The sequence below is a fragment of the Linepithema humile genome, chromosome 8, assembly GCF_040581485.1.
Source record: "Linepithema humile isolate Giens D197 chromosome 8, Lhum_UNIL_v1.0, whole genome shotgun sequence".
NCBI classification, from domain to species: Eukaryota; Metazoa; Arthropoda; class Insecta; order Hymenoptera; family Formicidae; genus Linepithema; species Linepithema humile.
In genome coordinates, this window is record NC_090135.1 from 2,037,940 (window position 1) to 2,064,638 (window position 26,699).

The 26,699-nt window shown below is 38.5% G+C and overlaps 2 protein-coding genes and 1 long non-coding RNA gene across 7 annotated transcripts; 1 reads left to right on the forward strand and 2 right to left on the reverse strand.

Moving 5' to 3' along the window:
* Positions 1-13,896: 13,896 nt before the first annotated feature.
* On the reverse strand, positions 13,897-15,966 carry LOC137001795 (uncharacterized). Its single transcript, XR_010891665.1, has 2 exons — positions 15,173-15,966; positions 13,897-14,682 (listed from the first exon to the last, which is right to left on the reverse strand). It is a non-coding gene; the product is annotated as an uncharacterized lncRNA (long non-coding RNA).
* A 1,489-nt stretch (positions 15,967-17,455) lies between these two features.
* LOC137001793 (putative nuclease HARBI1) lies at positions 17,456-20,855 on the forward strand. Of its 2 annotated transcripts, XM_067360971.1 has the most exons (4): positions 17,456-19,345; positions 19,454-19,600; positions 19,668-19,935; positions 20,009-20,855. In XM_067360971.1, exons 1-4 carry the CDS (start codon positions 19,080-19,082, stop codon positions 20,531-20,533), a joined length of 1,206 nt encoding a protein of 401 aa, XP_067217072.1. In that variant the 5' UTR covers positions 17,456-19,079; the 3' UTR covers positions 20,534-20,855. The 2 variants fall into 2 exon arrangements, 1 of the variants encoding a protein (XP_067217072.1); XR_010891661.1 differs by having other exon boundaries at positions 17,456-19,600; positions 19,694-20,501.
* On the reverse strand, positions 20,847-25,209 carry LOC137001794 (uncharacterized). Of its 4 annotated transcripts, none has more exons than XR_010891664.1 (5): positions 24,102-25,209; positions 22,776-22,838; positions 22,334-22,479; positions 21,962-22,236; positions 20,847-21,860 (listed from the first exon to the last, which is right to left on the reverse strand). XR_010891664.1 is itself a non-coding variant. In XM_067360972.1 (4 exons), exons 1-4 carry the CDS (start codon positions 22,873-22,875, stop codon positions 21,531-21,533), a joined length of 891 nt encoding a protein of 296 aa, XP_067217073.1. In that variant the 5' UTR covers positions 22,876-25,206; the 3' UTR covers positions 20,847-21,530. The 4 variants fall into 4 exon arrangements, 1 of the variants encoding a protein (XP_067217073.1); XR_010891662.1 differs by having other exon boundaries at positions 22,334-22,519; XR_010891663.1 differs by having other exon boundaries at positions 22,776-25,207.
* Positions 25,210-26,699: the final 1,490 nt, after the last annotated feature.

The following is a 26,699-nucleotide window of genomic DNA, read 5'->3' on the forward strand; positions in this document are numbered from 1 at the left end:
ACAATAAACACTTTTATTCTAAGGAGATGAGACTTAGAGAGAGAGAGAGAGAGAGAGAGAGAGAGAGAGAGAGAGAGATGTCACAAAAAGAAACATTATATATATAAACTACATATATAATAAAATTAAAATAAAAAAAGGTTATGGCATTATAGAAACTGTCAATATAATAATTATGTCAGACAGTAGCGCAGCTCATACGCGCCTCTTTAGTATTATCCGTGAACTAATTTATACTGTATTTATCGATATTGAGCACACATTTTACTACAAATACCAAAAATCTGTACAATTTTTACATAATACTTCCGATCTCAATTTTAGTGATTCGGTAACATTTTATTATGCAGTGCGCAATTTGCGCTGCTCTTATTCGGTGTATTAAAATCGTTAAACTTTTATAAAAAGCTAAAATTGATAGCTCTAAAAGACATGTTATCCTAAGAGTATGTCAATAAAAATTAATGTTATAAATAACTTCATTTTTCCGAATTTTTTCGACCAACGCGAATTCCTTTTTTGTGTGCTCTTTAATCCTGCAAAAGGATTTTTAATTCTATGCAGGCAGAAAAAAGCTGTATTTGTTAGAAAAAAGTCAGGAAAAATACAGCATTCATGTGGTAAAACAGAACTCCAGCATCCTCTTAACATCAGAAATAGCAACATCTTCATCCTCAGAATCACACAATCCATCAATGGATTCAGAATCACTAGGTATATTTTCATATAATGTTTCCATGTTGCAGGAACTTGTCCTCAACTTTCGCAATGAAATTGACAAATCAAAATATTATGCACAAAAGATACACGTGATAAAACGTTAAAATCGATGAACATTTATCAATATGTTCACTAGAAAAAAGATATGAATGTGCAAAATGCAATGAAACAAGAGACAAAAGAGAATCAGTCATTTATTTGTTATGGTTTGTGAAAAATAAGTGAAACTGATCTCAGATCCTAACACGGATAAGTTGTTACGAATTCGAAAACTGCTCCAAACCGAAAACGCCAAGTTAGCCTAGACTGCTCTACTCATAGTTTCGCTTGACACAGTGCGGGTAATGTCAGTCAGGTAATCGTACATTACAAATTTGATCTCAGATTGCAAAAATTCAAAATGGCGGATTCAAGATGGCCCCCCTAAAAGTAAAAAATTACCCGATCTTGATGAAACTGACAAGGGATACCCGCATAACCTGAGTCACCGATTTGGCTGAAATTTTACAGGTACGTAGTACTAGTATAGTAGTAAGTAATGCTATACGGAGACGATGCACTATTCAGCCGTTTATGAGAAATCGCTGTTTGAAGTTTATCATGTTGTATAAGTACTATGCAATAAAACATATTTCAAACAGCAGCGTGGCGCAGCGGAGTAAGGCGAATATTAGAGATCTAAAGGTGCGGGTTCAATTCCATATATATATATATTTTTTTTTTTTAATTTTTCTAATAGAAAAAATGTTCTTAAAATGCATAAAATATAACAAATATATATTATATAGTGTTTAATAAACCAAAAATCTGTAAATTTAAACTTTGTGTAATTTTTATAGTTTTTTTAAGTTTTAATAGTTTATATATATTTATTGTTAGGTAGGTATATTACTTCACCCATCACTACAGACACAGAACTTATTTTATCAGGTAGAGTATCAGTTAGAAGATGCTCCGCCTCCAGCAAACTATTGCAATATTTAACAGCATTCGTTAATTCGCCCTTAAAATCTTCAGTTTGCAAAAGTTTTTCACGCTCCTCGTCTATTTGTAACTGATCTATTGCCGTAGATGGACCCGGTTGATCCATTTTAAAAACTGTTAGTAAAAGGTTTTCGTACAACGTTCTCAACGATAGTTCACGATCAACTAACGGTTTCTGAAGTATAGACTACCTGAAAAGGGCGCAGTCTCTTATTGTTAGGCAAGAGAGGGGAACTTAAAACGAGAAATTGTCTAAAGGAAAGGGACTGCAGCTGTATCGCAAACTAATAACGATATATATATATATATATATATATATATATATATATATATAGATCTAAAGGTGCGGGTTCAATTCCATATATATATATATATTTTTTTTAAATTTTTCTAATAGAAAAAATGTTCTTAAAATGCATAAAATATAACAAATATATATTATATAGTGTTTAATAAACCAAAAATCTGTAAATTTAAACTTTGTGTAATTTTTATAGTTTTTTTAAGTTTTAATAGTTTATATATATGTGCAATACATATATATTGTTCTGAATATTGGATGTGATATATAATCAGGAAGAAATCTTTAAGATTTGTGTCAAACTTTATTCGAGTGGTATAAGGTTCGCATACATATGTTGTGCCCTTGGTAATAGGGCACGGTTCGAAATCTGCCAAGGAGTTAGGCCGGGAATCCGGGAATAATCCTTTGACGTTTTTTTAATAAAAAAACAGTCTTCCACATATTTATTGATCTCTTGATTCATTACAAATTCCCTTACTTCTATGTAATCTAGGTTCCGTCAGGAATCCTTGCCTTAGTGTAGTATCACGGAGCCCCAAGTTACTCTTATTCACTTTTAACGAATTGTTATAATTCGCGTTCTTCTAGATTTGTGGTCCCAACGGACATACGTCCGTTTCTTGTGACTAATAGTTTTAGACCCGCCGTCGTGATATCGCGACGGCGATTTTATATACGTGAAACTGCACTTGATTGCAGTTTTAACGATCTAACTTGCTGACGAAATTTGATCGTTCGTCAGCATTGTTGCGTAAAAAGTGAATTAGGTTTTAATTTTCGCTGCGCGATTTATCCGGTGTCTCGCATGAGCCGGAAACTGAATATTAGATATCTTAATCTGATATGCAATATAGATATTTTCTTATATTTTATTAATATATATATATATATTTTATTATTAATAATTGGTTGTGGCTCTTTGGACCCACAACACATAAATAAATAAAATAAATGACTTAATTACATTGATGTGTAAACTTTAATGGTGCGGGTGTTTTCCTGAAATTATTTTCACCTTTCACCTTTCACCTGTTCTTCTGAAGATCGTTCGAGTGCCTGAAACATACAAGGTATGATTAATGTTAAGTATATAGATAATAAGTATTAAGATATAGACACATTAAGCGAACTTATACTCGTGTATCTACATAAAGTAAGCTTATTAGACACATAATATTAGGATAATAAAGAACTTACTCAGAGAGGATCCGTGGTGCTTGCGAGTCTTTCTTCCACGTTGATGGTATCTGAAACATAAAGTTTAATTAGTATAAAGTCAATAAAGAAATTATATACTTGTGCCGCAAACTGCTGGTACCTGGAACATAAAAGTTTAACTCAGTAAAGAACTTATCTTGCATTGCCAAGCTGTAATTTTCCATGATGATGGTACCTGAAACATAAAGATAAAGTTATTAGAAAATTTATATAGACAGTTTGTGCTTGAGAATCAACTTTGTGAACTATAAATTGCGGACATTAAATGATAAATGTTAATATGTTTGAAAGGGGATTATTAATCTGATCTGAAATTTCTATATATTGAGTGATTATTACTGGGCGAAAGCTTTGAACATTGTTCTTGAGAATCTATTTATAACATCATTTAGATATGGGACAAACATCAGGAACAATTAGTGGTCAATTTAAGTCTCAACAAGAGAAGGAAAACTTTTGCAAATAAAACCACGGCAAACTATTATGGACATGGACAAGAATAAGGAATTTAACGTCTCAGCTTCGGATACTGAGAACCGGCACGTGGGGGGTATCGTCCCTGCCTCCCACGGGTCGTCATCCTGTGAAGGGCTAGCATCTGCGTCTCTGGCGAGCGCGGATGCCAAAGCTGTTATCGCCAGTGTGGAAAAGCTGGGCACCGCAATCACTATTCTTCCTGCAAAGAGAGGATCCGGCTCGAGCTCTTTGCGAGGGGGTGAATCTTCGCGAGCGAGATCACCTGCTGTGGACGCTATGCGCGTCTGTCAGACGGACTACTCCGAATCGGAAGAGATGGAGGCAACAGAGGGGTCGGTGGTCAGTTGATCATCTGGAAAAAGATAAAAATAGAATAAAACTTACTGGATCAAGGAAAAGGAAAAGGCGAGGATCTCCTAGAGATGAGGAGGATGAAGAGGAGAGATTCGCGACACGTTTTTCTGTCAACAGCAGGAAAAGATTGGAAGAAGAGCTGGCGGGTCTAGAGCTCGAACATGCAGCTCAAGTACGCCTAAAAATTGAAGACATGATCAATGCGATAGAAACGATACGAAGGAAATCTACTAATATGCAAGGCTCTCTGAGTGGTCAAATAAAGGTAAATTTAGAGATGATTCGCAGGGCGAGCACCATACTATCTATAAAGGCGTCATCAAACGAGGATCCAGACTATTGGAAAGCCAAATTCTATGAAATGGAGAAAATTGCTCTGGAAAAAAAATGCAAGTCGAAGGCTTTTGAGGTTGAACTGCAGGTCAAAAGGAACTCTAGAATAAAAGCGTCTTACGATATAGAAACTTCGGACGCTCATGATGAAGACTTGCTGCCTTCTGCTTCTTCGCACCGGGAGGCCAAGAGTGTTTCTCTCAGAAATAGAGGTAGTAATTGATGCGAACAAAAAATCCGAAGAAGAATGGAACAATTCATCAAGAAATAAAATGGACAGACTTGATATGGATCTGGCCATGATACGCACCTTAGATAAACTTGGTGAAGGGATGTCACATCTGATTAGAGAAACGAGACTTTTGAGGGAAGATCTCGGCACGCCACGTGAAGTCGTTGGTCCGGTCATGAGTGGCACTCCTGTGGTGGCTGCATCTGGAAAAAAGAAAAGAAACATTAATAAACTAAGTGACATTGATTGTGAAGATGATAAAATTCTAAAGTCGGGGGTTATACCTAAAAATAAAACTAAGAAGGGAAAAATTAAAAATCAAAATGTTATGCGAATTGAACGGGAGGAGGGTTCGGCTACTTCAACCGATCCTTATCAACCTAAACTTAGGAAAGAAGTGGTTTTTGTGGAGGACACACGCGGTAGACATTTGAATAAGGTTGACCCGTCGTATCTGATGACAAGTGTCAGTGAAGATAAAACAATTAATCCCGATAGTAGGAATGAGCAAGGTAGATTATTGGTAAACCTGAATAATTCTGTAACAAAACGTTCATATAAAGAGGTGGCCGAGTCTCGTCCCAGCCGAGAATCAAAGGAAAGTGTTTCGCGGAACTCAGAAAGCAGAGAGACATTAAGTTCTCTGAAAAGAAAGGTGCCACGTACAGCGGCTGTTTCGATACTATTAGAGGTATCCGAATTGACATACTCTAGTGTATTAAGTAGGGCATGGGAAAAAATCTTTCTCGATGAGTTGAACATTTTGGACACTCGATTAAAAAGGGCGGCAAATGGGGGAATTATTCTAGAGATTCCCGGTGATGACGCGGGAGTTAAAGCGGACAGGCTCTGTGATAAGCTCAGGGCCCTATTCGCTGATGATAAGGGTGTTTTTGTTCGTAGATCGACAAAATTAGCACAATTAAGACTATCAGGAATGGACGATTCTATCACTGTTTCAGAGATTAGAGAGTATATATCGCGAATTGGTGAATGTACTGTAGGTAATATTTCGTACGGAAGCATTAGGTACGTTCGGGGGGGCTTGGGTGTATTATTTTTAAAATGCCCAGTCACAGCAGCGGTTAAAGCACTCGAAATTGGGAAAATGACCATTGGTTGGTCGACCATTCGGGTGGAGGCACTGAGGGCAAGACCTCTTCAATGCTTTCGCTGTCTCGCGGTGGGACATACCGTTCAGAGGTGCCCGAGCACCGTGATTCGGCGTTTCTGTTGTTATCGTTGCGGAGAGACGGACCATAAGGCAACGGAATGTGTGAACAGGATAAACTGTCCTGTGTGTAAAGACAGGGGTTTAAGTTCGAGGCATCTGGTCGGCAGTGTTTCATGCAAACCTGTCCCACCTGCAAGGATCGTTCGCTCTATTGCGAACAAAAAATCTAGAAACTACATTCAGCAGGAAAAATCAGGTCCTCGGGTACCTGAAACAAAAAGAGTTAAAAATTTAGACAATAAGAAAGAATATGGTGCAGGGAAAAAGAAAAAGACCTTGGATGAAAGGGCCGTTGATCTTGATGCTCCTTCCACTTCCAGGGAGGGCTTTGGTGGTGACACGAGGAACTTGCGGCGGATTCCTTCGGACTCATCTATTGACGATGACATGGACATGGATTTGGATTACATGTAGGCTAATGTTTCCATTTTGAGTGCTTTCATTCAGAGTGCATTTAAATAAATAGTAAGGGTGCCTTTTCGCTTATCCCGCTGGAAAACAACATATGTTTAATATTATATGGTTGTTATGCTTAGTTTCAGGGTCGTTTTAGTCATAAGAGTGTTGTACAATTTAGAATTAGACATAGAGAACAATTAAGGTTTAGTTTAGTTTAGTTTATAAAAACTTGATTTTAAGATAGAAATAAGACAGTTTATATGGACGAACTTATATATATATATATATATAAAACATGGAAATTGGATGGGTGTGTGTATTGCATGTGGTGATATGTATGCATACTTACCAGTACCTTTTTGGACGTCCCGGTTTTCCCCCTTATTTTAACGGCCAAAGATGGCCGGAGGTGAGTTTTTAGCTGGTAGGCGGTCGAGATGGTTGTCGGGTCCGGTAGAGCTGGTGGATCTTCGCTCTCATTCCTGACTCGAAACGTTCGGTTCTCCTTCTGTCTGGGAGATCCTGGTTTTGGTCAGGGTGAGGCGTTGTCCGTCTCTGGTTCTGTCGGAGTAACCCCGACACGAGTCTCGGTCGAATCCAGCACTACCCTGGTCCGGGCCAGGGTGTCTTTCAAAGATTTTCTCATCTCTGAGCAAAAAAAAAAAAAGGTTAGGTTAGGTTATTGGTCCTCCTCGTTGTGCGCCACTTTGTCGTGGTGAGGGGGCTCACCGTGGGATGGCTCGTTGGAGTCTTCTCACGGTGCTAAGAGCGCACAGTTCCTCCTTAGGGGGGAACGGGGGTCCGGCTACCCCTCAAGGGATTTGTCCCGATTAGCCGGTAGGGGTTGGCGGCCCTGACTACAATCGCCCGAATGCCTGGATCCGTTAGGAATGTTTTTCACTCCACCAGGATAGAGGAGCATTACCTCGATAAAAAAGCCGGGGCCTGACCAGCCTCGTTAGCACGCCGGTGTTCCGGCATAACGGTCGAGCCCCCATTGCACGAGGGGGGGCGATAGCGTCACATACCGTAACCCCAGTTTATGGGGCCGGGTGCCGGTACTAGCGTAGCTAGGACGGGCTGCGAAGGTGGACAAACCTCTATAAAAAGACCCGGGTAGATCGAACTCGTTAGCCCTGGGTGGGCAGTCGATCTAGTGGAAGGAAAACCACGATAAAAAACCCGGAAAAGACAACTCTGTTAAAAAATTACAAACGATGAAAAATACATGACGACAGAGAGGAACACGTTACCGCCTCAAAGGATTCGGACCCCCAGAGGCCGGCGAGGGGGGTATCCGGTCCCGGTGCCCCCCCTGTCGTCATCTAGCGACGGGCCATCCAGGGCGTGCCACGCGGGCGCCCTGAACTACAGTGCTACCGCGGTTGGAGACCTGTGGGGTGAGGCCCACAGAATTTTGCAAATCCTCCTTGTCCTTCTCGAGGAGATTCGCGGAGGTAGCGCGCAAGCGCCACGTGGAGGGGAAAGCGCACAAGCGCCCGTCAGAGGGGGCAAATGCCCTGGAGGGAAGGGCTCCGAACCCTGCCCCTCTAAAAAGGAGGTTGGGTCTGTGTCAGGCGTACGGAACGCCCAAACACAGACCCGGAGGAGGGAGGGGCTACGGCCCGCCCGTAAAGAAGAAAATGGAGGGAAGGAGGATATCCTTCTTCCTCCTCGTTGTTATAAGTGCCTCCTTCGGGGGCACGAAAGGTGGCGGTGCCCTTTAGCGGTGGACCGCAACAAATGCTGCCTCCACTGCGGGGGCGTTGACCACCTCGCCGGAGCATGCTTGCAAAGGAAGGCGAGCTGCCCCGAGTGTAAGAAAGCGGGCAGGAACGCGGCCCACCGAATCGGTGGCCGCGCCTGCCCGGTCGTCCCCCCGAGGGGGAGACGCATAAGGAAGAGGAAGAGAAAGGGGGAGCCAATCCCTCCCCTCGACCCCATCCCCGAGAGAATGGAGGAGGGGGACATCGAATCCCCCTCATCATCCCTGGTGAAGGAGACAGAAGAAAGGGGGAGGAAAAATCCTCCCCCCTCATCACCACTGGAGGCGGTGGAGACAGAGGAAAGGGGGGTTGACTTCTCCCCGTTACCTTCTATGATGGAGGTGGAAGAGGAGGGGAAACCTGCCCTCCCCCCCAACTTAACAGGGACGGAGAAAAAGGGGGAGCTTCTGCTTCCCTGTAAAAAGAATGGAAAGGATAAGAAGAGGGGGGCTGTTCAAAGCCCACCTCCAGCCCCCATTCTTGAGAGGAATAGGGAGACGGGGGACTTACCCACCCTCCGCCATCTCCCCCCATACTACCGAGGGCGGGGAGCACAAAGCCCCCTCAGCCCAAGGTGGCTGGGATGAGGAATAGGGGAGTGGAGGTTATCCCCGTCAAAAAGACGCGGGACCCTCTCTCCCCTACAATAAAAGAGAGGAAAAAGAGGAAAGGGGAAGAGGACAAACCCTTGTCATCCTCGGAAGACAGGGGAAGGCCCGGGACCCCCAGGAGAATACAGGAGCACGACGTGGAGGTGTGCTGCCTCCCCGAGAACTCCTATGAGGTGACGCAGGTATGTGCAGGGTTTCTAAGGGAACTGTTCTCCAACGAACAGCACAGGCCGGACCTATGGTTTAGCCAGAAAAAGGAGGAGGCGAACAATACGTTCGTCTTCCGTGGTTCAGTCGGGACTGGAGAGGTCCGCAAGAGGGTGTTGAGTTTCCTGAAAAAAGTCAGGAAATTCGACACACAAAGGGTGTGGCCTGGGGGCATGGAGGTTCTCCCCACTTGTTGGGAGGAGTCGGACATCCATGCCCTAAGAATGAAAAGCAGGAAAAGGGGAAGTATGAAGATATACTCGCACTTCCCCACGCGAGAGTGGAATTTCTCCGCGAGGCTGGGGGGGATTATGGAGGACTATCTGACCTCTGAACCCTCCTCACCTCCTTGCTCGAAGGAAATAAAAGAAGGAAGACCAGTGAGGGCGAGAATAAGAGAGGAGGATTTTCTTCCCCTCCCACCCACACCCTCCAAACCTCTCCTCTAAAGGGAAAGGTGAATTCATTCCCCTCGGCGGCCGGAGACGGGCCTTGTTGCTCACTCTCCCGATGGCCAACGAGGAGAAAATTAAAGAAGTAAGGTGGGTTCTCAGAAGAACGAGAGCCCACACTGGACTTTGTCCAGAAAGAAAGGCCCGATAAGGAAGACTCCGAAAGGAGACAGCTGAGGGTGGGATGAAGTATACCCCCCGGTTTTCCGTCCCACCCTCACAGGCTAGGACAGGGTTTCTACAAGGGGAGTTTTTTTAGCGGGTAGGTCCTCGTGGTGTCTTGACTTTCGGTCAGGTTTAACACCGCGAGGGAATCCCGCACTACCCCGCAGTACGGGCTGCGGAGGGTCTTTTTGAAGATTTTTCTCCCCTTGCGAAAAAAAAAAAAAAAAAGGTTAGGTTAGGTTATTGGTTGTGTGACCGCCGTAGTGAGAAGACGGGTGGATATGGAGCTCTGCTTTTATCTCTTATTTGAGTGATATAAGTCTTCTTTTGGAGGTCCTATGGCGTTTTAATAGATTGTGCGTGTTCTCCGCTGACTGATAATGGTGAAATTTATTCACAATAATTGCTTTTGAATTAAAAGACTTGATTAGAAGGTATGTTCTGTGAAAAGTAAGGTTACCTCTCTATTGAACTATATATCTCAAATTATGAAGACTTTTATTAAGAATTTTTTGGACTAATACAAAAAACATAACAAACTGCATGTAGTTGTGTGCCATTCTGATTGCACATTTGGGTTTTATTAATGCAAATTGCAATCAAGGTGCTGCGTACTGATATCTCCAGCGCATGCGCTTGAGTATTTGAGACGGATGGCTTATAAAAGAATAATTTTTACACAATTATTACATGTATTATTGTTAATCTGTGGATAATTATCCGTCTAATATGACTGGAAATTTCATGGGACACTATATTCGCCTATTTTGATTATAAGTGAGAGGAGGCTGGCTGTCTGCAGTCTGAGTGGTTTATGTAATCCTTTCATTGCAGTTTACTTGTGTTGATTATAAAAATTGGAACAATAGCTTAATAATATTGAGTTATGTTATATAAAATATACAATATTACTCGCATTGAGCCGTTTGTGAATGCCTCTCTGTAGGAAGAGTACATAGAGATAATATGCTCACTGCTGAAAGATAATTTGTTTTTTACTAGATTATTGCATTTATTGATTTCTTACGTAAAATATATAATAGATGATGCAGAGACATCGTGGACCTATCAAGATTTGAATTTTTCTAGGCATTAATATACACCTCAAACTTATAAATTTGTGCTACTAGCGTATGCACTAAATTTTTAGGTTATGTTCCATTTGTGAAGTCAGCGTGGTTTGATTTTGAGTTATTAATTAGTGCTTTTTTATTGTTTTATTGACGATTACATAATCTAGTAACTTTTACTGTGAGCCCCATAGCTGTTTGTCTATGATATTGCAATCTATGGTTTACCATGGTGCATCAGATGGTGCTCCTATTAGAAGTGCATGACAGTAATCTGTCATAGTGTTATCATTGAAACTCTGATTATTTCTGATTATCTTTATCTTTTGAACAATGATTTGTCAGCGATTGAAAATATGTTTGAATAATGTTCGCTCAATGTATATATATGTGATAAATGTGGAGGTGAGACGCATGGTTGTGTGAAACCGAGGCATAGAAATCATGTTATGACTCTTATTTCCTATGTATACTGAACAATTATTGAAATCTATATTTTGAAACAATCACTAGATAGATTTTGAATGATTAGAACAATAATTATTAATCATTAATTTGAATGACTTTGATCTGACATATGTACATTTAATGAATATGAAATCATATTAATTGAACTACAAAATTTATTAAAGTGATGCTGTGTATTTTCTCCTGTTTGACTAAATTGAATGTGTTTTTATATACAATATACTAATGTGATCACTTTCACAGGTAACATATTGTGAAATGTCGGAAGGGTGACGGTACAATGTACAGAGACTTTTATGGAATTATATCCTTACTGGATGGACTCTACATGGATAATACATGAGCTATAACTGTTGGACACGGAAATAATGATGATTATACTATATGGCAATTTGCAAATCATATAGTTGTCTGGAGTGGTGGTTTTTATATTGTGACGTGACGCTTTTCGAGCGCCGTCACAAGGGCGATAGCCCGGCCGAGGGAGCAAGGAGCCCTGGTGTTGCTCCTCGCGTGGAGAGAGCAACCCGCGAGACTCCACAATTTTTGCGCGTCGTTTGTATTGTAATTCCTGTTTTTGTACCGTAATACCGTTTTTGAATTGTAAGGCGAGACCCCGTGCGGGCGGCGTTGCGTGTTTTGTGCCTCAGGGCGAAGACAGCATCGCCAGGGAAGCCGGACACCGGGGGATCATCCGCAGGGGCCACGCGTTAGTGACCCCACGAAAAAGGTCAGGTACCGCGATTCCGTCGCCTCCGCCATCCAAGCCCTATCTAACTCCGCTTTGGTTTCAGCCACAAAGTCAAAAGCAACACAAAGACACGCAGCAGCGGACCTCGCCCGGCTGCAGACGGCTTCGAGGACCCCGAAGATGCTGCACCCGGAAGGACCGGAGTATGGCCCGGTCAGCCTAACCAGTCTCTTCCGGGAACATCGACTTACCGACACGTTATCAGCCGAAAGACTTGAGGAAACCACAGTGAGCGGAAGGGGGCGCCCTGGATGAACTGTGGGCGGTTCTCAGGGGCCCCCCTTTTCGGAAAATCGGCAGGATGCGCAGGAAGGCGACGCGAATCTGGAAGGACCTAGAGGCAGAGCCGAGAAGAGTCACTGTTCGGTGTGACACAAGTGCGCGAGGACGACATCAGGGACTCAGCCCGACGACACCGAAGACGCCGAGGACGTCCAATCGTTGTAAGCCGCCTCTCGGGTAGCCGTAGAGTTCCGTCCGGTGATGGCTGGTAGCGTGAGTTCGTTTAATATGTAGTGTCTCTCACATTAACCGTAGTGTTTGATATCGTGAGCGCTCAATTACGCTCAATTACCGCATGTCCAGCCGGCCCCGGATATCGCGTAACAGTCTCTCTGTCTTGTGGGAATTCAGCGCCGACAGTCTTTTCTCGTTGCCGTTTCGTTACCGTTCGTTTAGTTATCGTACCGTCCTGCCGTTACCGTCTTTTAAAAGAAAAGAAAAACCGATTGCTACCGTTTTCTTGCGATACCGCTCCGTTACCGTTTGCCGCGTTATCACCGTACCGGAAGTACCGTGAATGTCTGCGGGCGGATTTTGATCCGGGAACGTTCTCCGCGAGATTGCGGTTACCGCCAAGTTCGCGTCTCGGCGAGAAACGGGAAAGCCCGCGGAAAATAGCCGTTCCGCGACATCTCAGTCCCGGCCGTTAGGCTCCCGTCGCTTGAAGTCTGTTTATTTGGCCTTCACCGGCCGTATCGAATGATCAGAGTATAAGTCCCGTGTTTACCGGATAGAGTCGGATCAGCGGCGAACTATCGTGATCGCATCTCCGATTTCGCGTATTTGTCTAACTTTATTCTTGTTATCGAGTAATTGGGCGAACGGCCCTGCTACCGCATTGAACCGTCTCCGCCGTATCGGCTCAGGCCGAACGCTGCACATCTTTACCCTTGTAAGCCAAATTATGGAAATACATTATTGTTAACTATTAAGTATTGAGTTGTCCTTGTGTTCGCCTCTCACTCCAGATATCTACGTTAAGTAAAAGAACTGCGCCCCTCTGCCATACTGAGCGGGGAGCGGCCGAGCAAATTTTGAGAACTATTAAAGTTACCGATACCGCGGTGCGATTATTCGCACCTGGCGCCCATTTCCGGTTACCGTTATCGCGTGAGTTACCTTGCTCCCGAATTGTGTGGAGTACCGCGAGTTACCGAATCGTGCAGTTATTGCCGATTTCGCGAGTTACCTTGCTCCCGACGAGCGTGGAGTACCGCGAGTTACCGAATTAAGCATCTGTTTTGGATACCGTAAGTTACCGAGTCGAGCAGTTATTGCCGATGCCTCGAGTACCGATTTCCATTGGGCGTGCTCCCTCGGATCTGGCGTGATTCCGAGGCTAGTTCACGTCGCAATATTAAGAGTAAACTAGTGATATTTTAGCCTAATTGAATGTAGCTTATCTATCCTGTCAATCTGATCGTATTGTGTTACTAGTAATATGATTTGTGGGATAATACTTTGAAACAAATCATTTATTGCTCACTAGAGCGATTTACTCGCTTGAACTTTAATGATATTATTGAACTGCACCAGATTTATACTGATTATAAACTATAATTTGTAATTTATAATAAGTTGTAATTTATAATAAACTGTAATTTATAATAAGTTCCGATACTACTATGTGATATATAAGAATCAGAGATATTTAATATATTCATTGTGATTGATTTAAATCTAAATTAAACTTAAATAATGTTCATTATATTATACGCAATGGTGTGATTGATATGTGTGTAGTTTCATTAGAACTTTGTGTATTTAGCAATTTACTGCCTTACGAGTGATGTATACAGCGGATATATGTATTGAGTGGAGAATAAATTACCAGTGGTGAGCCAGTGATAGGAAAACTATAGAATAAAATTTTCTTTATTTTGGATTACAAAGTTCGTAATTATTGGATATTATAAATAATTGTTATAAACATTAAATGATTATGCGGTGTTTGTTATCTTCAACTGATGACAGCACCTAAAAACATAAAGAAAGAATATTAGTAAATTGGGGAACTTCTATTTAACCTAACGTGTTAAAAGTTGGAGCGATAATAATTATTCTGATAATTAAATTTTGAATATTAAAAGTGATTATTGGCAATTTATACTAATCTATGTAGTGTATAGTTTACTTTTTTGATTCTGAACTGTTTCTTACTGTGTGAGATTTATTGATTATTGTTCCTTGGTTCTATTGTCAAGAATAGTATTAAGGGATATACCAGGAACAATTTATAATACTAAATTCCGCCAAGAGAAGGAAACTCTTGTAAATAAAACCAACGCAAAACTTATGGACATGGACAAATATATGGAATCAAACGTCTCGGCGTCGGATACCGAGAACCGGTACGTGGGGGATATCGTCCCTGTTCCCCACGGGTCGTCATTATGCCAAGGGCTGACCTCTGCGTCCATGGCGAGCGCGGAGTGTCGACCGATTATCGCCAGTATGGAAAAACTGAGTTTCTCGATAACCCTTATTCCTTTGAGAGGGCAAGGGAAGTCTTCGGGAGGCGATGGTGAAGCTGGACCATCAGGGATTCGTGAGACTGTTCTGCTCGTCTCGGAGGATGAAAATAACCCTATTTCTATCTGTAGAACTGACTATTCTGATGATGAGATGGTTATTTCTGGAGGCTCCTCGGGTTCTCTAAAACAGAAACGTAAAGAAAAAATTAATATTAGTAGTAGGAAAAGGAAAAAGAAAAATTTCTCCCCTAAAGAAGATGAAATAGATGAAAATAGATACGCGGTACATTTCACGGTTAATAACAAAAAAAAGATAGATGAAGAAATGGCAGGATTGGCCCTTGAACACGCTGCCCAGTTAAGCTTTAAAATAAGAGAAATGACGAATCAAATTGATTCCATAATAATTAGATCCACGGGCATCAAAGGAACTTTTAGTGGACAGATTAAGGTATTATTAGAAGTGATCCGTAGAACGGGTGATCTTTTGTCACTAAAGGCCTCCTCCAAAGAAGATCCTGAATACTGGAGGGCCCGTTTTTATGCTGCAGAAAAATCTGCTAATGACAATAAGATTAAGGCGGACTTCTTGGAAGTAGAGCTTAAAGAAGCTAAGAGGAGAGAATTAATTAAGGACACATATAATTTTGAATTAAATAACGACAAATTACCTGTGTTAACGGATGGCGGTGCTGAGGTAAGTGATAGTTTATCGGCTGTTACTCCCTCCATCACGGATAGACTCAGAAGTTCTTCGAATAAACATAAGTCTACAGTAAGTGAAGTGAAGTTTGACAGGGGAAAAACTCCATATGTCAGAAGTGATAAGTGTGAGGATCCCTATGGTCGTGTGGAGCTGGATCTCGCGATCATCCGCTCTCTTGACAGGCTGGGGGAGGGGATGACTCAGCTTATCCAGGAGACTAGGCTCCTTAGAGATGATCTCAATTCCGGAGGATCCAAAGTCGATGCTTTTCTCGTTCCCGGACCTTCTTCAGGTATTCCTGAAAAACGGAAAGGTAAGAATAAGAAGTTAAATACGACAAATCTAAATTTGAGTGGTGATAAAACTTATGTAAAGGCTTTTGGTTCACGAGTAGCCCACGAGGATGACAATATTAATCGGTCTTGTAAAAAGTCTGCTGGCAGAAGTGAGTTGTCTCTGGTTAATGTCGGTACTAAACCTGTAAACATATATGGTAATACTTTAACTAAAACAATTAACGATGAAAATAGAATTCTTAAAAGAAGTGATATTAAAAATATGAGTGAGGAAGAGATTTTTGATAATTTTATTGAGGTAGATAATAAAAAAGAAATTGAGTGGTCAGTTCCGAGAAATAGAAAGAGTATTCGTAAAAAGAAAAGACTAAAATCCACTCCTAACAAAGACAGTACACAATCAGACACAAATCCAGAATATGATCTTAGTAATGACAATTATGTTAATTCTAAAAGAAATGCGGATTATGGTGTTGCTAGAAAAAATAACGTTAGTAATATTAAAAGTAAACCTATCGGTAACTTTAAAGATAAGGTTGCAAATTTAAAGAGGAAAGTTCCGCGTACTTCCGCCATCTCAATTTTATCTGAAAGTGCTGATATAACTTATTCTGAAATACTGCGTATGGCAAGAGAAAATATTTCATTGTCAGAATTGAACATTTGTGATACAAAAATTAAGAGGTCCATTACGGGTGGAATCCTTATAGAAATACCTGGGGAAGAATCTGATCTAAAAGCGGACATGTTGTTATCCAGATTGAGGCATCTATTTAAAGATACTAATGGTGTTAAGATTAGGAAACCTATTAAAAATTCACAGTTAAAGTTAATGGGATTGGATGACTCAGTTTCTACATCAGAAATATGTTCGATACTTGCTGATATTGGTAAGTGTTCGACGGATAGTATTTCCTGTAGCCCAGTCAGATTCGTCCGTGGTGGTCTTGGCGTTGCGTATGTACGCTGTCCAATCGCTGCGGCAGTAGGCATTCTTGAGGCTACAAGAATAAATATTGGATGGACAACGGTGAGAGTTGAACCGATGGACCCGAAGCCATTGCAATGCTTCAGATGCTTGGCTGTTGGTCATACCTTTCAAAGATGCCCAGAATCCAAGGACAGGAGGAACTGCTGTTATAGATGCGGAGAATTTACTCACAGGGCCTCTGAGTGCAGGAACAGAATTAAATGTCCTGCCTGTGTAGATAGGGGCCTAAAGGATGATCATTTGGCCGGTACATTAGCGTGTAAGCCTATCCCTCCTAGGAAAACATTAATTTTTAATGTAAATAAAGATAATGATTGTACTCATTTAAATACCTTACCTGTAATACATACCGAGGAACGGAGGTCTCTGGTCACGGTGGAGTCATCCGCCTGCGAGATGGAAACGGATAATTTAAATGGTTAACTTACTACTGTGTAATGTAAACCACTCGAAACCAGCGTGTTACGTCCTGTTTAGGTTCCGCGGTTTATTGGACTGGGAGTATGGAAAATGGAGGAGAAAAATTAATAGAAGGGGGGAACAGGCCGCCCTAAGGTGAGTAATATAATTATTATTAATAATATATATATGTGTTTTTAGTGCCTAAGTGTCAACAAGCGGGGCCGAGCGGAAACCTGTACGCTTAGTTAACGCGAAGGGCGCTATGAGAGGTCCCTTTTTTAAACAGGACGCTAATCGCGCAGGGCGCTTGTGAAAATGAAGGGCCCTGGTTGATCCGGTGCGGTCATTGATCGTACAGGGTGACAATAGGTAAGTAAGAACCCTGGTTGATCTGCCGCTAATATGATAAGGTAAGTATATTTATTTTAATTTATAATTATAAGTATGGTAGCATGGCGTTTTATTTTTGTTTCGTGATAATCATTTAATTAATTTATTATTTTTTTGTTTCAGCTCAGGACTGTTGGAGGTAGTAGAAGATGGCGATTGGGAAACAATAACCTATGGATAAGAAGCAGTTTTACAGTTTTTATTCATTGTAGAATAAAAAAAAAATAAAAAAAAAGAAAAAGATACAAGATATTAGATATAGAACCTTAATCTAGAGAAAAAGAAATAAAAGAAAAGAAAAGTACAATAGTTTTGTTGCATTAGGAAAATAACATAATTAAAGATTAACAAATATAATAATAAAAAAAATAAACAAAATACTTTGGTTAAAATATCACTATTAGGTAATAGATTCTTTTATTAATAACTTAATCTATGGTAATCAAGAGTGGTTGCGGAACTAATTTGAAGCGGAAAAAGACAACCTCGTTTGATATAATTCGAGGGAGAACCTTTATAAATTTGTGCTCTAAGACCACGGTAGACGCTTGAGAAGAAGCATCTGAGTCGTATTCTAACTCGAGTGATGGAGGTTCATCTGGTTTAGAGAGAGAGCTCTGCTCAAAAATGGCGGCTTTAGAACCGACCGTTAAATTCCCTAGGGAATTATCCCTATTAAGAGCTGCGAGCAGCGATTCTTGCCCTAATTCGGACGTAAAATGTTCTATCTCCGAAGTATATGGAGGACTAAACTGGAATTCGAAGTCTTCATAGTGATTTATTTCTTCCCTTTTAGTTGGAATGAGAAATTCCAATATAGACCGTTGTGAAAAATCGGGTTCAGAAAGCAGCCCGTATCTTAATCGTTTCAATTGGACAGCCTTCCCCGAGCGTCGGGAGCGCGACATCCAAGAATATCCATTGTAGTCAATAAGGAATCCACGTTAATTAATTTGAATCTGATACCATTTGTTAGTTATATCTTGTTAATTTATTAATACCTATTTCTTTTATTTGTTTCAGGAAGAGCTGGCGGACGTCCAACTGAAGATCATCGTAAGAAAACGCGGATGAGGTAAGTATCAATTTAATTGTTATTGTTTATATACTAATCTTTATTTATTTTTATTTTAGGTACTACTACGATGGAGTCCCAGGTAGGTATATTGTTTATTGATGGTCATTAACCATTTATTATATTTGTTTCAGGTCCAAATCTTCGGAGGAACCAAATCTTATCGCTTCCAGATAAGTATAGGATAATTATGAAATAAAGTTAATTAATAATGTTTTATTTACGAAGTTAATAAATTATTTAATTGTTTAGACTACCCTTGTGAAGTTTATTAATAGTTGACTCTAGATTGATTATTAGTTTCCTTGATTTTTCATTAATAACCGTCTAGGGAAAATCTAGTAATTTCCTAGAGAGATTGGTTATTAAGCGATATCTCAGTTATAAATAATAGATTTGATATTTAACACAGATGAGAAGATTACTGAATGTTTATTGAAGAAATAGTATAGTTAGTTAATATAAAATTTATTGTTAAACATAGATTTATTAATATTTTCATTTGCTGCGAATTAGGCCGCGGTCCGAATCGTGTTTTCAGCACTACTAACGCTCACGGCATTAATGGTCGGTCCGAATGAGAAAGCACGCTATTGATAGTTCGTTTCGGACCAGTCATAAGCTCGTAAATTTGTTACAGTAAAAAACATAACCTGAAAGACAAATGGATAGTGTTCTGTGTGCATGTATCAAATAGAAAAATAAAAAAAAAAGAAAAATGGAACTAAATGAAAAAATAACATTGCTGCAGTTTATTGAATTTTCTTTTGAAAGCGAGGATGAAGATGATGACGACTTGGAATTTGTAATGAATATGTCTTCAAGTAGTGACGAGAACGAAGAAGAAGTAAGAAACCGTATCACTATTGTAGACTTGATTCTAAATACAAAAAAAAGTGAAATGCAAATTAGACCTCGCATCAAAGACTATGTGGAAAAAATTATTCTCAATTACACCGCTGAGGAATTTAAATCGCATTTTAGGTATGGCTGACCATTGTTTAAAGAAACATTGTAGTATCATAAAAATTTTCAGTTTAAAGTAATTGTTAATATTTACATTCTGAAATTTCAAATTTCCTTTATTTACAGATTGTGGCCTACAACTTTTGAATTTCTATTGGAATTAATAGGACCTACGTTAAGCGCCACTAAATCAATTAGTGGCAGAAAACCTTTGGCAGCGCAAAAACAACTTCTAATAGCTTTGTGGATGATGGCAACACCAGACTCCTACAGGTATAGTAACATCTTAATTATTTGTCAAAACTATAAGCTTTTTTATTTGCTTGTCTCTGGCTTATAGGTCTGTGTGTGTAAAATTTAATATAGGAAAGGCTACAGCAATTCGTACTATGAGAAAAGTTACTTATGCTTTGCACATTCTCGCTCCGCGATTTATTCAGTGGCCTCAAGGTGAAAGAGCAAATAAAGTGATGGAAGAATTTGAAAAAGTTAGTGCATTTCCTAAGATTATAGGAGCCATCGATGGCACTCACATTCGCATAAAAGCTCCACTGGAAGATAAACAATCATATGTGAACCGCAAAGGATATCATTCAATCCATGTGCAAGTAAGAATTTTAAAAATGTCTTTAAGTGATTGGAAGTTCTTATCGTTTAATAATTTGTATTTCACTTTTTTAGGCAGTTTGCACCTCAAAATTGCTTTTTACAAGTGTTTTAGCTGGGAATGTTGGATCAGTGCATGATGCACGTGTTTTTCGGCTCTCTCCTGTCAGACAATATATTACAAATCCACAAATTTATTTTCCTAATGATTCACACATTATTGGAGATGTTGCCTATGGTGTTCATCCTCATATCATGGTGCCTTTTAAAGATAATGGGCATTTAACAGTTAGACAGAAAAATTTTAATTTTTGTTTGTCTTCAGCGAGAATGGCAATTGAGAGAACATTTGGGTTGTGGAAAGGACGATGGAGAAGCATTCTTGATTGTTTGCCTATGATCATCTTAGAAAAAATTCCTGAATACTTATTAGCTACTTGTGTACTACATAATATTTGTATATTAAAAGGAGATTTGATAGATTTTGAGCAAACACATGAAGAAGATGTATCCAGTGAAGCATTAATATCTGATAGAATGGAGGACGGCAATACTAAACGACAAAGAATTATGAATAGTTTGATAATGAGATACCATTGATATTTTCAATCTTATTTAATGTTTCATTGATTGATTAATTAATGTTTTAGTGATAGTTATTTCATTATTTTTGCAGCAAATTATATGATGATTATATGATATGATTAATATTTTTATTGCAAATTATTTTTATCAAATTTATTTTTGTGAGCGCGTATGTTTAAGATTGAATAGAAATAACCTTATTATTTTTGCTATAGATTGTATTAAATATTATATAAATAAATGTCTTATACCAATTTTTGTGTATTTTAGTAATACAAATCTAAATTTTTATTAATTATCGCTTATTAGAATGATAAAAATAAATCAAATTTTAATATTGTAAACAATATTTATTTTCTACACTAATTTATAAAATATAATATCACATTGGTAGAAGAATAAATATCATAGCTTATTATTATTTAACTAGAAGCTGAAAATAATAGTGATGTATCTATATAAACTTAAATAGTTATACATTAAATAAAAAAATATTTATCTTATTTTCACAAAAAAAAATTGATTTCACATATTACGCCCGTATTGACATTTTCTAAGTTTAAAATGAGCTTTAATATAAAAATTAAAAAACATAAAATTATATTATTAATACAGTATCATTAAAATAAAACAAGTGATGAGATTAATAAGAATAACTGTAATATATTATTCCAAAGAATGCTCATCAGGATAGGCAAATCTTTAAGCTATTAATTCCAAAGCTAACTTTAACTTTTATATTTAAAAAAATAATATTTAATTTATTAATTAATAGTCAATTCATAGACTAGAAAATCTTCAGTTATAATTAGACAAACTATTATGTATGCAAATAATAAAATGAAAAAGATAATAGATATTCAAGTAAACAATTTTTCTTAAGCTCTATAAGACTACCAAAATTACTACATTGCAGGTACAGAGAGTATCCATGAAAAATAAAAATAATAGAACTCTTGGAAATAAAAACTACACAAATCGCATTAAAATACTAAAGAAAACAGTTGTCCAATTATTTCTTGGTGATAGCTTCAAACAACTTCTGCATTATTTTAATTTTTTCCTGATGCTGTCTTTCTCGTTGATCTTTTAAGTCCTGAAACAATGCTTCTTTGGCTTGCCTTTTTTTCTCCCTTTCTGCTCTTTCTTCTTTCATATCTAAGATAAAGTTGTTTATAATAGTCTCAATCTTCCGTTTATTGGATTTCCCTTCATTATTTTTACAATTTTTTGAAGAAGATTCCAGTAGGATTGCTTCTTCATTCGATGTAGATGGTCCAGCTTCAGTGGCAATAGCTTTGGGATTTGCCCATCCTGATTTCCCAAAAATTTCGTGCATTCTCTGGAAGAAAACAGAAATATTTTTCAATAAGTTTTAGTCTAATATGATTGAGAAGTATGAAATTTATAATATATTTATTTACTTTTCATATAAATACTTACTTGAAAATATGGCCATGTTTTTCTGTCATTTCCTGATACTGAATTATAATCCAATATTTTTTTGTATGTCTTTTTCAAACCATTTAATTTTGATTGGCATTGTGGTCCAGTCATTGTATATTCAATATTTGTTTTCCTCATATTATCAGCAATGGCTTCCCAAATTTTATTATGACGTTTTGTGCCTGCTGAAAATTCTTCTTTCCATTCCTCATATTTATCGAGCAGTAGATATACGCACTTGGATGACCATATAAACAATGATTTATCATTTTCTGGAATTATATAAAAATTTTTATGTATAAAGAAGACTTGGAATGAATATAAGAATCATATTGTAGGGGAGCCATTATATTCTTTAGTCATACTCACTTTGATCTTTAGGATTATTATCAAATTCTTGTGGCTCTGGAGATGAAACGTAAGATGCACTGCTTGCAGTTCTTACAGAATCAGTCTCATCGTTTTCATCAATCGAAATTTGACTTTCTTGACTGATAACATTTTCGTTTCTTTTTCTATAAATATTCTTAATAAGACTTGTCATATAATTCAGATCTGGTAATACAAAAAAAAGTTCCTTCTCATCAGCATTAATCAACATAAATCATAGTCATTGACATCAAGCATCAATTATTTGATGTCAATGATCAGAGCTAATTAGTATTAGTAATAGCTATTAGTAGAGCTAATTATCCATACAGCACGAATATCGAAAAGTAGACATCCCGAAGATATCTTTGAGATATGATATCTTCTAAAGGGTTAAGTATAATTTTATTATTAAAATACAAAAATTTATTTGTTTCCTTACCTTTAGTAGCCTTTGCAGCATCTTGTGGCGAAAGTTTTAAGGTCACAGTTTCACCTGTATCTTCTATAAAGACAGGGACGGAGATTAACTGATTTGACATTGTTTCTAACGCGACGACTAATAAATAAATTAATGTGTAGCACGTGTAGCATGTCTGACGTCACACAACCATAATCAGCCATGATGCTCACAGTGCCTCACCTTTCAACTAGGGGCACCGTGAGCACTGTGCGCGTCATAAAACTATGACGTGCTATGATGTCATTATGTCCACGAAGGCACTGCGAGCGTGAATTGGATCGATCGTTAGTGTACTGATAGCGCTGTGAACGTAAATCGGACCGCGGCCTTAGATTGTTACGCGGGAAGCAGAAAGAGTGACTAGAGAGCTTTTGTCGATATTTGCATAAATTAGCTATTTAATTATTTAAATAATATTATTATTTATTTAATAAATTCATCGTTCTCTTAGACATAGCAGAAGGAAAGCGAGATTTTAGTTATAAGCGATATTTTATAAGTTAAATTTAACGGCGTTGGTAATCATTAATAATTATACAGTTCCATGTAATAAATTAGTTAAGAAATAAATAAATTAAACTGGAGTTAAGATTTATTAATTAAATTGTTATCGGCATGTATAGTCAATAGTTGTTAAAGCATTTGTGCATATAGTGATATAGTAAAAGTGTTTTAATTAATAATAAATCGATAATGTGTATATAGATTATTATAAAGAGAGAGATGGTGAGCACAGTAATTGTGACAACGCCCTATGGGAGGCGCTAAGGATGGTGAGTTTTAGAACGCTCTATGAGAAGCGCTCGAAGAGGTGAGTTTTAGAACGCTCTATGAGAAGCGCTCAAGGAAATGAGTTTTAGAACGCTCTATGGGAAGCGCTCAAGGAGGGGAGGGAAAGGCTCAACTGTTACACGTTATCAACTCAATTATTAATTAATATTATAATTATAATTTATGAAATGTAATATTTCGGTTACTAGAATTAGTTGACTAGGAATGCAGTGATAAAAGAATAATTGTTATTCGGAATTGCGCGAGAGTGAAACTGCTTTGCATAATTGTTTATTAATTATCATATAAGTAGTCCGTTAATTCAATGTGTAATAATTATTAATAACATTTATTAAACTTAAGCACTTCTGATTTGTTTAGTTAATTCAAACTTGCGTTATTTATTACTACTTTTTGATTGAAAGAAAGTTAATTAAGAAAAGCACCCGCTGAAGCTATTATTTAAACAATCTAAAGCGTTAGTGTGATAGTTGTTAGAAATTGATATTATAAATAATATTTTATGCGACTTACTTTGGTTGCAGTATTTGGATTACTGTTAGACCTTTTTGTTATTAACAATCCTTTGGCGTAGTTGATCGGTGGAGACTTGTGATTGTAATAATTTGTTTAATGTTTATTTAACACCACTCACTTATTGTTCAAAGGCACTGAGGCTCACTTTTATTTTATATACTTATACAATCTTTTATTAATGTGTAACAATTAAGAGGCGGAAGGCCAACTCTCACGTGGTGACTGATTTATAGGTTAAGTTGTTCTCTAAGTCTCGTTCTCTATATGCCACCGTTAGGAAATCGTAGAAGCAGTCTAAGTAGTCGTCTAAGTGTCTGGTCTGGGCGATGATGGTCGCTTATATAGCGGCTATCCCTTCTCTCTTGTCTTGCGCATTGGACATCGTATGATCCATCGCGTGATCTGCACATTCTTTTCGGATGAGATCATTGAGTCACACCTGTATTTACATTCGTACAGTCTGAGATGAAAGTTAGGTTAGGTTACAGGTGCTGCTAAAAGCTTTTAGTTCTGGTTACTTTTCGTTGTCACTAGCAGTCGACCATAGATTAGTCTAACAGTGAAATCGTGCTACATGTTATTTCCAGCTTCGGATTTTTATCGTTTAATTTTATAATTCCGGTGCGACGGATCGTTGTTTCTCTTCCTTATCTAACTTATTAACATTATTAGTGATTTGTTTAAACAATTAAATATAGTGCCGTAGTTAGTACAATTTTGTAATTAACTTATGATAGAGATACTTATTTATTATTGATATCGTTATTGTTATAGTTTTACTGAATGTTTATTTATAATTATAAAAGGCAAAGTTTAAAATTTTACCGTGTATACCAGAGTAAGAAAAATGTAGAGAGTAGAGTATGGTGACTTTAGGTGGAGTCGCCATACGTAACAAGCGCAGGATAACTTGTGTCAATTAATGCACGAGTATAATGCGGGCATCGCGGTAGTAACGGAGCCGCATTCAATTCCGGAGGGCGATGATAGGTGGGTAAGATCCATGGACGATCCTCCTCTATCCGCTATATTTTGGCGTAGTATTTCGGGTAAATTTTTACCAATGCAACCACTGAAATGTGGTAATGGTTTTTGTATTGTTAGATGGAATTCCTTGATAATCTTTAGTTGTTACTCTTCACGTAACATATCAAATTTGGCTTTTAATATTTTTCTCGATGATATTTCTCTATTAATAAATAAATATAAACAGTTTCCGATATTAGTTATTGGAGATTTTAACGCCCGTCATGCTGAATGGGATCCAAAAAAAACTGACAGCCGCGGTTTATTATTAGGTAATTGGATGGAGGAGGTTAGTCTTTACCTTATAAATAAAGACCATGTTAATACGTGCGTGAGATGGCAGGGTGAATCGGTGATAGACTTGGTACTTGCCAACATAAAGGCAAGAAATTTAATCATGAATTGCCTTTTGGAATCTAGAACTGTCACCCTGTCAGATCATAGACTGATTCGACTGGTCATTGGAGCACCTGACGCTGGTAAAAAATTTAAAACCATAAATAAAAAATTCCCTAGATGGAAATATCACAAATTAGACCTGAACATGTTAATGACTGGGACTATTGGCGCGGTTTGGTCCTTTGATCTCTCGAATATAACTACTCCTCATAATTTTGTTCAATGGTTGGGGAAGCTTTAAAGGGGATCTCCGATCTGTCAATGCCAAGAAATAAGGGATATTGTAGAAAGTCCTCGTATTGGTGGAATAAGGAAGTGGCGACCTCTCGCGTGATTGTGGGGAAGGCACGGCGTACTCTTTCCCGGGTCAAAAAAAGGGGTGACCCTGCTGAAACAAAAATAGAATATAGAAATTACAGATTATGTCTTCGAGAATATAGATTAATGATTATTAAAGCTAAAAGAAATGCGTGGAATGAATTGTTTAGCGATATAAATAGCAATCCGTGGGGTCTTCCCTATAAAATAGTTCTGAAAAAGCTTAGACCGGTATCTCACTCAGTCTGTGAGACGCTTTCTCATTCGTTGATAATAAATATTGTTAATGCTCTCTTCCCGGACGATCCTAACGAACATAATTAAGTTGAATGTCATTTTGTTTGGCAAGATAATTTTTCTGTCACCTTGGAAGAATTGAAAGGAGCCTTTAAAAGGTTGCAAGGTAATCGGAAGGCTCCTGGGTCGGATGGTGTCTTGGGAGGGGTCATTTCGGGTAGCTCGGCGTGCTTCATAGAGGTGTGGCGGACTTGCTTCAGCGCGTGTCTCAGGGAGGGCGTCTTTCCGGCAGTTTGGAAGACTGCCAAATTAGTTCTCATAAAAAAGAAAGATGGAGATCCTTCACATCCTGGAATCTATAGGCCAATATGCCTTTTGGATGAGTCTTCCAAGCTGTTGGAAAGAATAATCGCTTCTAGAATAGGTGAGCATCTACAGTCGACTGGTTTCCTCTCTGATAATCAATTTGGTTTCAGAGAGGGGCGGTCGACCGTTGATGCAATCCTGAAACTTAGACGAATTGTCAGTGGAGAGGTTGATTTTGGTAAAATTGTGGTGGCTGTAGCTTTTGATATTAAAAACGCGTTTAATACATTACCTTGGTGCGTTATTCGC